The 14,367-nt window shown below is 33.7% G+C and overlaps 1 protein-coding gene across 1 annotated transcript in view; it reads left to right on the top strand.

The window, feature by feature from the left end:
- Positions 1-1,693: 1,693 nt before the first annotated feature.
- Mmrn1 (multimerin 1) overlaps positions 1,694-14,367 on the top strand; it is a 57,856-nt gene continuing 45,182 nt past the window's right edge. The window contains exons 1-3 of the mRNA XM_027926540.2: positions 1,694-1,752; positions 2,112-2,141; positions 6,369-7,206. Of these exons, the coding sequence (XP_027782341.2) occupies positions 6,623-7,206 (584 nt within the window). The 5' untranslated portion in view covers positions 1,694-1,752; positions 2,112-2,141; positions 6,369-6,622. The remainder of the gene's footprint in view (positions 1,753-2,111; positions 2,142-6,368; positions 7,207-14,367) is intronic.

Raw genomic sequence — 14,367 nt, 5'->3', positions numbered from 1 at the left:
TGATCATTGATTAGATTTGTAATTAAAAGTGATGCATACTTTTAACAAATGTGTGATTTTTATTTAAATATTTAAATTTTTGAAAAAAGATATAATGTATTATAATTTGCTATGTATAATAAATAATATTGAATTTTATGCTTACCTACATATTTAACTGTTCCATTGGTCTTCATTTCTCCCTCCTGGTCTAATTTCTCCTTAGCATAAATGATTTCTTTAGCATGTCTTATAGTGTCGGTGCTCTGGAAACAAGCTCTTTCAGGTTTTGCCTATTGATGATGGTTTCTTCTTTGCTTTTGAAGGATATCTTTTATAAGATATAAAATTTTAAATAGATAGGTTTTTTTTTTAAGCTTTGAGCACTATGAAGATGTCATTCCATTGTTTTCTCTCATCTGTTTGACTTAATGAAAAGTCTTCTACAATGTTTTATCTCTTTGTGTGGTATGACTTTTTTTTTCTAGACTACAGTCAATATTTTCTTTTTATCTATAGTTTTTCAGAATTTTACCTGCATATACCTAACTCTTATTTTCTACAGGGTATTCCTGAACTTTTTGAAGGATTGGGTTAATATGTGTCATTAATTTTGGAAAATTTCTACCTATTATCTTTTAAAAATAATTATTTGTCTTATTTCTTATTTCCTCCAATTAGACATGTTAAAACATATGAAATTGTTCTATAGATCTCAGACACTTTTTGCTTTTTCTACATATTTACTTTTTGATGTGTTTCAGTTTGGATAATTTCTTTTTAAATTTTCTTCAAGTTAATTGATTCTCTTATTTTTTTCTGGTGAGCTTTTAAGCTTTTCAAATGAGTATTTTCTTAATGATGTCACATTTTGGGTTCCTAACACATTTGTACTTTTTCTTTCAAGTAATTTTGTCGGATGAAATTTTCTTTCTGTGAAGACATGCAGCCCACTTTTCTACACCATTCTAGAATAATTATTTTAAATTCTCTGTATATTTTCAATATCTGGGCTTTTTTGGGGGATCCTTTTCTATTGAGGATTTCTTACATGACTATGGGTCAAATTTTCTAATTTCTTCATTTGCCTCACAAGTTTTGATTATATGAGAGACATTATGTGTAATGGAACAATAAAAAGTGTAGTAAATAATATTTATCTCAGAGAAGTATATACCATTATCCTGTCCTGCCTTAATATGGGGACTAAGGAACCCCAATTTGTAATGAGGCAGGTCTAATCTAAACCAAAATCGTTAAAACTGTAATTAATTTAACTCATCATAGTTTTAAAATATTTCAAAGTCCATAACTGGGAATTTCTTTTAACTATACTTGATACCTGAGCATAGGCTAAGCTTGGGAGTTCTCTTTGTTCTTTGCAATACAGAAAAAAAGCTCTTGGTGCTGTGTGAGGCCTATAATTAAGATACAATATTATGTGCTGCTTTAGCATCTAAAACCAAGGGCACTGGATGGACTAACCGCAAGTTCCTTTCCCTACTCTGCTCTTGAGGATAAAGTCTCCTAGCCAGATGATCCCCCTTATCAAGAAGGCCAGGCGCAATTCCTGTTTATCACTGATTAGTGGGTTTCAACTTTCTGCCAGCCCACAGAATTATTCAACCAAGCCAATGATACACTCTTTTGGAAGCAGGGAACATGCCACTCTTGCTCTTACAAAACCTGCCTCCAATAGTCCTTGACTGTTTGCTTTGCTTCTGAGCGTGACCCTGTGTGGTGTGCTGTTTTCTCCTCCCCAGGGCTGTGAGTGTATGTATGAACTGGTGTTGTCTCATTCATCTATTGCTGGGTGTTACATGTTCAGTCAGCCTCAGAACCCTAGAGTGAGTATTTGTCCCTCGCTAATGTAGTAGAGAGGGGTGATTAAAACACTGTGAAAAGGGCTGGTGGTGTATCTCAGTAGTAAATCACTTCTGAGTTCAATCCCCAGTACAAAAACCAAAACACTGTGAGGGAGATCTCCTTCTACTTTACTCCAAAATGTGCTCAGCCAGGCCTCAGCATGTCTCAAAGTTATATATTTGAGTTCTCTTTCATATTCTTCAACAAGTCTTTGGAGGGCTAGGCAGAGACTACAATGGAGCCTTATTATTATTTTTTTTTTTCAGGATGAAACCCAAGGCCTTTATGCATGCCAGGCAAGTATTCTACCGCTGAGCTGGATCCCCTCAATATTTCCCTCCTTTTTGTGTGTGTGTGTGTTAAGACAGGGTCTTACTAATTTGCTGAGGCTTGCCTCAAACTTGTGATCCTCTTGTCTCAATGTCTCTAGTAGCAGAGTTGCAGATTTGCACCACTGCACCTGGCTACTGGCACTTTTCTGACCGCTCCCCCCCCATCAGCAGGAAAACAAGGGTTGTGGCACCCTGATGCATCTGGTGAGGTGGAAGTTTAACCCCCTTTACTGGCAGGGGTGGGGTTTTCATTTTGGTGTTTGGTGGGAGTAATTATCTTTTTTAAAGTTTTCTGGTGGATAATTTTCTAGTACATTTATTTACATTGCTTTCTGTCTTTTGAGGCTATGAGAAGTGCAATAAAATCCCCTCCCTTTACTTCCTCATGCATCCATAGCTACATCTATCCATTCACTGATTCAACAAATATTTTCTGAGTGCCTATGAAACACTGTTCTGGATACTGGGAATGGCGTAGTGTTCTGACTTCCTGGAGGCTCTTTTCTAGCAAATGAAAGGAGTGTAATACCTGTGCTGTCAAGAACATGACATCATCAGCTCCTACAATTGTATGCAGGAATTAAAATAGATGCCCAACAGAAAAGAAATAAGCAGTTACTATTAGACTAAAGGCAAACTTATAAAAACCCAAAACGTTCCTTCTAACTTCATAACCTCAAATCTAATAGAAATCACTAGATTCTTAGAAGTATCTAAACTTAGGTGTGAAATAAAAATAAAAAAAATGAAGCTGGACCTGGTAGCTGGGTGAGGTAGCAGCTATAATTCCAACATCTTGGGAGGCTGAGCTAGGAGAATAATGAGTTCAAAGGCAGCCTCAGCAACTTATTGAGGCCCTAAGCAACTAAGCAAGAACTTGTCTCTAAATAAAATATAAAAAAAAAGGTTGGGGGATGTGGCTCAGCGATTGAGTGTCTCTGGGTTCAATCCCCAGTACAAAAAAAAAAAAAAAAAAAAAAAAGAGAGAGAGAGAGAAAAGAAAAATAGCTTAAAATTGTTTAAGAAGATGAATTTAAAACAATTTGAATTTTTTTTTTTTTTACAGTTTTTCTAGACTTAGAAGTCTATTACTTCTTTGGAGGGCACTAGCAAATGGTAGAATATAAATTAAAACTAAATTGTGTGTTCTATGAGTCACTAGTGTGTTACCCTGTGAAGTTATTCTTAAACACTAATTTTCTATAAGTAAAATGAGAAGAGAATATTTATATAGCATGGTTGTTATAATTATATAGCATGCCAAATTTAACTTATGCGCCACATTGTTTCATCAAAATCATGAGGAAACTTGTTTCTTTCCTTTCCCAACCCTTTTGCTGCATACATGTCACTCCCTTTATTCACATGTAAAGGTAATAGGTTTTTAATATTTTCAACTAACATAAAATGGGGAAAAATATTTTAATAATTCCAAATGACAGAGTAAAGCTATAAGGAAATCTTATTTTGAATGTTTTAAGAAAATAAAAAAATTCTTATATGAAAAATAAAGTTATATAATATTCACAGCCTTTTATAAAGCATAACTCTTGAAGCCATAAAAATAGCTTCAAATAATACATAGCACAATCTACAGTGAAGTCCTCAGTCTAAGGTTCTAGTTTAACTCACATTTGTATTTTTTAACTTAATAAAAAACATTTGTATTTTTTTTCTAGCGGTTAGAAAATAAATTTATGTGAATTGTAAAGAAACCCAGAAGAGACTGAGGTAACCCATTTTGCAGTGTGTAGTCAATCCTGTTAATGATACAATGAAAAATGACATAAAAATCTCCTGAGAGCTCATAACATAATGAATTTCATGTTTTATTTTTATAAAATACTCAAAGCAAATAAGTTAGCAATATGGTAAAAACATAACTTAATATAAATAGTCTAATGGACAATAGGGGTGTAGCAGAATGAAGGGGTCCAAATATATGAACTGACAACAAATTTAATTCAATAGTAGTATTTAAAGTATCTGGAAGAAGAAATGATCTGAGTATTGTTCTGTCAGTCATTCTAGGAATACTATTTTTCTTAATTGTTATTTGATGGCTATTAGTGAATATCAGCAGAATTTGAAGTTAGGTCTCTGATAGTTTCTGTAGTACAGAGACTTTGTCTCTAATTAAGAGCAGATCCATATTCCTAAAACCATCAAATGAGCTGAGAATTCTCTGGAGAGTTATAGCACAAGATCATTTAGTAGATGAATGATGAGATACAGCACCTTTATCCTTTAGATCACAAGGTCACTTGTAAGCTTGCATGCAGACAGCAGGGATCACTGGTCAATACCCTGCAAGAGGTGAAATGGATTGCTGATTTCCATTCAATTTTATTATAATTTGGTAGCTCTTTGGTATCAAATATAGATCCAATGAGTGACCTTTTACCACTAAAGTTCACTTACTTTGACTAGGATCAAGAATCAAGATGATATTTTTAAACTATAGAAGCAAAAGCCAAAAGTAAGCAAAACAAAAAACTGTGAATGCCATTATTCTAGTTATGTTTTCGACATTCAGGATAGTCTGTTCATCTACTGCTACTAAATCTAAGGAAGCAAATTCAAAATGGTACATTAAATAGAAATATTTTACTTGTATTTGTCTGAATTACTATTTCATTGTAAGTCAAAGCTATTTGTTTCTGTCTTTTCTGGATAAAGAGCTACAATGTCTTTTTTAAATTTAATTTAATTAATTAATTTCTTTTTTTGTACTTAAAATCATATTTGTAGTGCAAAAATTATGTGTTTCTATTGCCCTTTTGGCTAACTAATAGCTGCCTGGATTTTTGTGCTGGACCCTTGTGTTTTTACTAATGCAAGTTTGTGGATTTTTTGACTTTGAAGTTCACATTCCAGTCAGTTGGGCTGTGATTCCCATGTGTTTTAATTTAAATAACCCCATGTTATATGCTGTCTAGTAGGACAACAGTATGCACATAGAAATCAATAGCAATGATGGGGAGGTATTAATATTAAGTAGTTAGTTAGCAAGTCAGGGAAAATTAGGTCTTGTTTCAAAACTTGATGTCCTGTGTTTAGAACTAAGGACAAGAACCCATATTTACAATAACACACGAACCAAATGGGAGCAGGTTTCCAATTTTCCAATTCTGGAAAAAAAAATTTTATGATGAATATATGGCAAGAACCTAATGCCCGGCAAAGAAGTTGACAAAAGATTAATTACACATGTATCTAATCTTTAAATAACATGTAAATGACCATTAAAAAATTGATATCCAGTAATATTCCTGGTTTCCTTTGTAATCCCACCATCATCTAAGAGAGAGTGCCTTGCATTGACTGAAGGTTTAGATTATTACTAAATGTGAGGATAAATGAATAAACTCTTATAACTTAACGTATATTTGTCTAAGGTACATGATAAGGAATTTTGCAGATGAAAGAGATTAATAGAATCCTAGGAATCAGAGATTTGCTGGAGAAATGAAATCATACATCTCATGAAGCACCTCTACTAAAAAAAAAAAAGTAAACCTAGAAAACTCTTTTGATCAATTTGGTTCTCTGTGCACTACAGCAAAGATATGCTTGTGTTTTATATGATACTATTTTAATTTATTTTCATGTGACTTATCTTTCTTCATCTATTCTTCAGTGGTAAACACAACCTCTAGAAAATCACTGTTAAAAAATAGATAAGGTGACATTCTAATTATTCATTCTATTAGTCGATGTCAGTGGCAGAGTTCTAAGAACAAAATTTAAAGCAAGGTTCTTTACAATTATTTTAACTTTCTTTTTTGTTATTATAATCATTGAGATTAACTTCAAGTAATGATGCAGTTGAAGTGTGTTTATAAATACCATAATTTTTAATAACTCATCCTGTGATGTATGAAAGACAGACACTGTAAAGGTGTTTTTGTTTATTTGTGTGCTTGTAAGTATACATTTGTATAAAATGTGACTCTCTGGATATGGCACAGTGGAAAAGAAGTATCACAAAATGTTTTCTCCATTTCCTATGTCCAGAACAAAATGTTAAGCTTTTTCCTTCAGCCTCTATAAACAACATTCCATAGTTCCCATTATCCATGTGAAGTTTCTCTTCAAAATCATGTGTATACTTCGGAAGGAAAGTTGCTCATGGTTTTCTCATTGGGTTTTCCTGATAATAATTGTGTTCTTTTTCCCATTTTCCCTTAGTTTTGTCAGAGGCCCTTCTACCACATCCATAGATCCATCCTAGCAGAGGTCACAGATCACAAAAAGCCTGCAGAAACAGGAAATCCAACTTCCTGAGTCCACCACAAAACACAGAAACCTGTTTCCTCTACACATCTCAAATTGGCAAAGTTCTGTCTTAGCACATTCAGTATAGAAGCAGCCATCCCAAAGGCTTGAAGGAATTTATCTTCAAATTTCACATGAATTTTTCTTTGTTGTTTTAATCTGTTGAGATGAAGGGCGCAAAATTATTTTTCCTGCTTTCAAGTTTATGGAATGGGGGCATTGGGCTTAACAACACTGAGCATTCTTGGACTACACCTGAGGATGAAAACTTCCAGAAGAATGTGGCCTTTTCTTCAGTAAATAAAAAACAAAGTCTCCGAATGCAGTCAACTTCTCAGATCCCATCTGCTGAGAGAGTTATAATACCTGAAGCCAGAACTTCTGAAGAGAATCCTCTACAATCCTTGCTGCCTCCCTCTGAGACAAGCATCCTCCCTGAAGGTACAAGAAACCCAACACTAACACCCACAGGGAAGACAGAAGAAGGGGTGGTGGGGCTTCAAAATCTTACCCACCCAACTGAGTCCAGCATCAAGGTCAGCCCTGGAGCAGAGATGGTCATTCTTTCTAATTCCACCCTGAAATTTCTTCGGAGCTTTGCCAGAAAGTCAAATGAACAAGACATCTCTTTAAATTCAGTTAGAGGCATGGGAAATCGATCGCCAAGAGAAACGTACCTCAGCAGAGGAGACAGCCCTCAAAGTCAACGATCCAGCTATCAAAAGTCAAGTTTTGAAACAACTAGAGGAAAGTAAGGAACACTTTTTTTATTTTTTTCTGTGTCTGACTATAAATTCTATAAGATTATAAGCTAACTTTTTGCTTGAACTACCTCACTCTCAGAAAATTATTTCAAGTTCAAGATAAAATCAGATCATAATTATAACCCCACCATTACAATTTTTCCCTTTACCTGGTCGAGAAAAGATGAACAAGTAAAATGCAACAATTTTATTTTATCTGATATAATCAAAATCACTTTTTTATTCAATTATGAAAGTATTGTTAACTTGGAATAGTCACTACCAAAGTAGCAACATGGTGGCTATTAGGTTTTTATTTAGTTCCATGTGTTAGTTGTGTTCAGAACTACAACATCCACAACTTGAAATAAAAACATTTTTTTTTTAATGGAGACATAAACAGATGTGAAAATTAAAATAGGAGAATTGTAGAAAATATACAGTTATCAATCATCAGACCAAACCAACTGAGTTACAGTATGCAAAAATACTTTTTATATAATTAAACTGAGGTTGTAATTCTAGCTCTAGGGCTGTCACAACCCATGACTTGGAGTAAATCAACTGATCTTCCTAAGTTTTAATTTCCTCAAATGTAAAAAAGATATCATATGGGGAATGCAGATAAAAGTATAATTTTATGGGTTTATCATCCAGATTCAAAATAATGAAATATGCTTATACAAATGATTCTCATAGGAAAGGTTCTCAACAAATCATATTTTATTAGCATTGTTATCATATTGTGTTGGTTGTCATGAATGTGATAAATTAGAAAAGACTACTTATGTGTTAACTTTAAATTAAAGTTAGTCCAGTGTCAATTGCTGAAGTGAAATAATAAAACCAAGATTAAAGGAGTATTGTTAGAGAGGGCTTTCAAATAGACTGAAAACCAAACAAAAACAAAGAAAAAACAGTCCTGTCTAAGCTAGTGTTTTATTCCTTTTAACGCTCATAGTCATCTATGTGTTTGGAATACTGGAAGCTGAGGGTTACAAAATTAAACTTGTAAAATACTTTTACCTGTAATAAAATGATTTCAATACACCAAACATGCTTGGGATCTAAATTAAGTTAAATTTCTTTCTAATAATATTTTAAAAATCGAAAGTAAAATAGTAGTTGGCACCTGCTACATGAGGACATTTGTTCAAGCTGGTGCTGATACAAAGGTGAGGAGCAAGACACTGGGAAGAATACAAACCAATGAATTTGTGAATAAGTATTTCTTATTATTTGAGTCATTTTTTACCATATCCCAAAGGTTATGCAATTTGTAAAAATATACATGTATATCTGATTTTAATTAAAACTTTATTCCCTTAGAATTTATTTACTTGAAATTTTAACTGTAAAATCAATACTACAGATTACAAAATGCTCAACGTGGGATGAGTAGGTTTTTTCTATAATAGAGAGTTAACAAACATGTATTAATCCTGTTTATTTTGGGGAACAGCAGAATTGTGCCTATTAAATACTAATGACATATATCACTGAGAGCATACAGGGACATATTTTCAGTGATAGCAAAATCTTTGTGCTTACTAGGTACACAATAAATATTTAAGAAAATTAAATGTGAAATACGTGGATCAAATTGTGAATATGAAGAAGACTCTTTCCCAAAGACATATTATTTTTCCATGGCAAAGTGTGGTTGATTTGTTATAAACTCATCTTCCTTTTTTCCATCCTATCATTCTTGGAATGTTATAGTAGTTCTTAGTAAGAAGAATACTTCTATCTATGACAACTTCCTTTCCACATGGTTATTCTGGTGCATTTTTGTGTCATCATGCATTTTCTCTCATTTTAGCGCTGCAGAACTCTTAGCTACAGCAGAGCAATGGTTTCCTGTGTGGCAGAGTGGGTGTTAATCAGTGACCAAGCACTTTGAGATGGTTGGGGAATAAAAGAAGAAATTAGGACTAGTGTTTTTATGTGTTGAACATATATTGGCTGAACACCTAATCTGACTCCAGTACTATGGTTATGCTAGGAGTCAATAGTAAACAAAAACACTTACATGTCCTGTGGGAGGGGTGGGAGGAAGAAAAACAACAAATCACAAATGCTGATGTTGAATCAAATAGCAATAAACATTCTGAATGAAGCTACTAAGTGTGTAACAGGTGAAGGAACAGCCTGCCATTCTTTAACAGGGTCAGTGAGCCTGGCCTGAGAGGACAATAGGTACAATGAAGTGTTGATGTAATCCAACTTCCCTAGCTTCTCCCACATTTCCCAATCCCTGCACATATGCATCTCAATCTTCATCATTTCAGTAAGTGATTAATTCCATAATTGTAGAATTTAGGTATATCCTTTACATTTTTCTCTCCTTTTTAAAAAATCTAATCTATAACGTCTTTTAGGCCCTTCAATATTTCCCAAATCTCTCAACTTCTCTCCAACTTTTCTACCACCATTCTATTCCCATCCACCATCATTTAACAATAATTTTCTAACTGGTCCATATCCTTCCACACTTGCCTTCCATGATCTATGCCCCATGCAAGTGAGAGATCTTTTAGACATTTAAGTCAGATTAATGCATTTCATTGGATCTAAGACTTCATCGTTGTGACACATTATATTAGGTACTAATAAGAAGGAAAAAGATGATATCACACTTCTTAGAATTCTTAGATTTATTTATCTTTTAGACTTTGAAATTTTTATCACATCATTCTTTTGTGAACTTGAAAATACAAGTGAAACTGGTTATGGTATTTATAAGGCAATGGCACTAACTACTGTCTGACCAATTGTGACTGAAGAGTATCATTGATTTCAGAATACATTCTGGATTCACAGAAATGTGTGTCTTCAAATCTGTGAAATCTGATATCTCACTGACCATCAAACTCCAAACTCAGGTCGCTGGATTTCTCTGGGCACACTGGCCTTCTCTCTGCTTACTGAACATGTCAAGTTAATATGCATCTCTAAAAAGCTCCTTTTTTTACTAGAATGCTCTTCCTTCAGCATTTAGAGTGAGGGACTCCTTTTCATTTGCAACTTCAATTTTAATGTCACCTCCTCAAAGAGACCTTCTCTGAATAACTGATGTAAAGTTGTCTATCCTCTTGGAGATTACCCCAATCTTGTGACCCTTTTTTTCTCCTTCATTGCACTTATTTAAAATTATTTGGTCTATGTCTTTCCACAGTAGAATATATATCCCATGAACACAGGAACTTTGCCCATCTTATTATTCTATTTACTGCCCAGAGTAGTGGCTGGTTTGTAGAAAGAATTCAATAAATCTGTGTGGAAGCCCAGTGTGATGGCGCACACCTGTAATCCCAGCAGCAATTCAGGAGGCTGAGGCAAGAGGATCTCAAGTTCAAAGCCAGTCTCAGCAAAAATGAGGCACTAAGAAATTCAGTGAGACCCTGTGGTTCAATGGTCCAGTGCCCAGAGTTTAATCCCTGGTACCACCGCCCCCTCCCCAAAAAAAAGTTGTGTGAAAAAACAGGTTTGGGATGGGTTTGAAACTCAGGAGGAAGATCAAGTGTAGGAGCAGAATCTGGGAAAGAGTTAGTATAGAAATAAATTAAGTTATGGATATGGATGATACTGAAGGTTCTATAATCATGATCAGAGATATTCTAATATTTGGTGGAATAAGGGCAGCAGGTACCAGGGCAATAAGCCCTTAAATGGAATGGCGCATGGAACAAAGGAAAAAATATTTTAGGAAGGGAGGCAAGTTATCAACAATGTATAATGCTGCTGAAAAAGGCAGGAAAATGAAGACCAAAAATATCCACTACTACAGTGACATGAAGCTAAATAGTGAAGTGAGCTCTGTGCTCAGGCCCAAGTGAATGGAGCTATGCAGGAAGGTGGAAAAAAGAGAGGGCAGTTACAGACAGCTCTGTTGAGGTTTTCACTTTTTCTTTTCATTTTGTTTTGTTTTTAATGAAACAGAGAAGAAAGAGATCAGAAATTAAGGTTAGTGCCAGGCGAGGTAGAGTGTGCCTATAATCTGAGCAGCTCCGGAGACCGAGACAGGAGGATCAAGAGCTTAAAGCTATTTGCAGATAAATGGATGGAGTTAGAGGAGATAATGCTAAGTGAAGTTAGCCAATCCCAAAAAACCAAATGCTGAATGTTTTCCTTGATATAAGGAGGCTGATTCATAGTGGGGTAGAGAGAGGGAGCATAGGAGGAATAGACAAACTCTAGATAGGGCAGAGGGGTTGGAGGGGAGGGGAGGGGGCAGAGTTATTAATGATGGTGGAATGTGATGATCATTATTGTCCAAAGTACAGGTATGAAGACACGAATTGGTGTGAATATACTGTGTTTACAACCAGAGGTATGAAAAATTGTACTCTATATGTGTAATCAGAAATGTAATGCATTCCGTTGTCATATATAAATAAAAAATAAATTAATTAAAAAAATAAAAGAGTTCAAAGCCAGTCTCAGCAAAAACAAGGCACTAAGCAACTCAGTGAGACCCTGTCTCTAAATAAAATACAAAAATGTGGCTTAGGGATTGAGTGCCCCTGAGTTTAATCCCCAATGCCAAAAAGAAAAAAAAGAAAAGAAAAAGAAATTAAGGTTAATTCAGTTTCTATTTTTTGTATCTTATTCTTTCTTCATTTTATTTCATATATATCTGGGGTCAAAGTATTTATGAAAAGATAAAAATTGAATATGCAGGGAAAAAATGTTTTTCTGATGAATGTAATGACAACTTCTTTTAAAATTTTGTTCATAGTATTCTTTTTCTATAAACTGTATAACTTGTTTATTTACAAAAGGAGGCTTACGTTGAATGAGTTGCAACTTCTAATATAATATTTCAAAAGATATATTCTTCATATCTTTTGTTATTTGTAATTTAAGAAATTAATACCGCACTTAAAAATTATCTTGAATTACACAACCAAATCATTAAATTAAACCATCAAATTAATATAATCTTCCAAACATTATGTACATAAACATTATGTATATTCCATATTTTTTTGCATTAATCATTTACTTTATTATACTACTTTGCCATTTCTGTTCACTGTTTTTACGGAATGTATAGACCTATATTGTATTTTATATGCTAGAATATAACAAGTCCTTATATAGTCCAGGTAAATTTTTGTATTTCCACACCTTCTGCTTTTCTGATTATAAAACTATAATTTTTAAAATTCATTATTTATGGGACAGTTTGCAGGAACAACTGATTAAACATAGAATTAAGCATCACACAACTGTTAGCCTGCTTTGTGGTCTGCACCCTGGGAAAGCCTGACACCTACTGGAATAAAAACAGTTTACAATGCCCTGAGAGTCTGAAAAAGAAAAATGATTAAAATAAAATAAAGAAAATGTATGGAAAAAAATTATATTTAAGGTTAAACTTAATACTCATTATTTTAAAAGATGTATATATTATACCTAAATAATTCAGTGTACCACTTTTTAAAGAGTACTATCTTTGACTTTAAAACTTGGAAAATAGTTTGGATCAAAAAACCAAATCTTAGGTATTTCCTGGGATGGGAACACATTCAGCTCATTCTCCTATTATTTTACACTGAGAATATTATAGAAAGACAATATGTGTGTCTTGTGGCTTTATACAGTCGTCTATCACTGAAAACTCATTACATTCACCACTCTGTGCCCACTACAGAAAGAAAATTAATGATGCCTGAAAATGACTTTGATTACAAAAGTTGGTATATAAAAACATGTTTCTTCTTGAAACCTGAATAACTATAAAATTAAAGTACCAAAAATTCCCCATCTGAACTTTGCTTGGCTCACTTTTGAAATGTTTTAAAATATTAATTCATTTACATTATTCTTTAATAAAACTAATATTTTTATCTAAGCTTAAATACTATAAAGAATTTTGAAAAGAAAGAGCTATAGCTGCAGAAAGGTACACTAAAGGAAAATAAATGACAAATTATTATTTTTATCTGAAAATAAAACTTCTACTTTTTTGAGGAGGTATATACCGGGGATTGAACTCAGGGGCACTCTATCACTAAGCTATATCCCTAGCCCTATTTTGTATTTTATTTAGAGACAGTGTCTCACTGAGTTGCTTAGTGCCTCGCTGATGCTAAGGCTGGCTTTAAACTCTCCGTCCTCCTGTCTCAGCCTCCTGAGCTGCTGGGATTACAGGCATGTGCCACTGGGCCCAGAACAACTTCCATTTTCTTAAGGAAATAAGTATTGAATTGAACTAGTCTTTTGGACTATTAGCCAAAACAAAAATATAAAGACCAGTGTTTTATTTAAATGTGATTTGCTTATGGAGAATCTTTTACTAAATGTGAACCTTTGCTTCCATTTCTATTATTCATATTGCATATATTTCCCCTTGAATTATATTCTCATTTAGGACTACTGAGCTACATGTAAATTTTTAGTCTCTAAAATTAATAGTTTGTTGAAGGATTTCTCTTTTAAGTGTGATTTTTAAAATTCCAATAAACTATTCTGTAACACTTTGGAAATATTTATGTTCATGGCTTCTTAAGTCTAAAGAGACACTTTGAATACTATATTTCTCCTGAGAGCTAAGCTTCATCATTTTAATTGAACACAAATGATGATATCCCTCTGTATTTTGGGGGAAATTATTATTGACTTAAAGCATACAAACGATTATGGTTAAGATGAATTGTCATATCATTAAAAAAGTAAAAATGGAGCCATGAGGCAAGAAAAAAAAGGAAAGTATATATTCTTCAGAAAAAAATCCCACTTACCCACTTATCTCACTTAAATATCTGAGTCATTTAATTATTTGCACAAGTGGTGATGGCAGCAAGTGTTTTACATATATTTTTTATTTATATGTGACAGCGGAATGCATTACAATTCTTATTACACAAATAGAGCACAATTTTTCATATCTCTGGTTGTATACACAGTATATTCACACCAACTCATGTCTTCATACATACCTGTACTTTGGATAATAATGAAAATCACATTCCACCATCATTTCTAACCCCATATCCCTTCCCTTCCCCTCCAACCCCTCTGTCCTATCTAGAGTTTATCTATTCCTCCCATGATCCCTCTCCCTACCCCACTATGAATCAGCCTTCTTATATAGGAGAAAACATTCTGCATTTGGTTTTTTGGGATTGGCTAACTTCACTTAGCATTATCTTTTCTAACTC

The sequence above is a fragment of the Marmota flaviventris genome, chromosome 7 (assembly GCF_047511675.1).
Source record: "Marmota flaviventris isolate mMarFla1 chromosome 7, mMarFla1.hap1, whole genome shotgun sequence".
NCBI lineage: Eukaryota > Metazoa > Chordata > Mammalia > Rodentia > Sciuridae > Marmota > Marmota flaviventris.
This window is presented reverse-complemented; position numbering and strand designations above follow the sequence as displayed.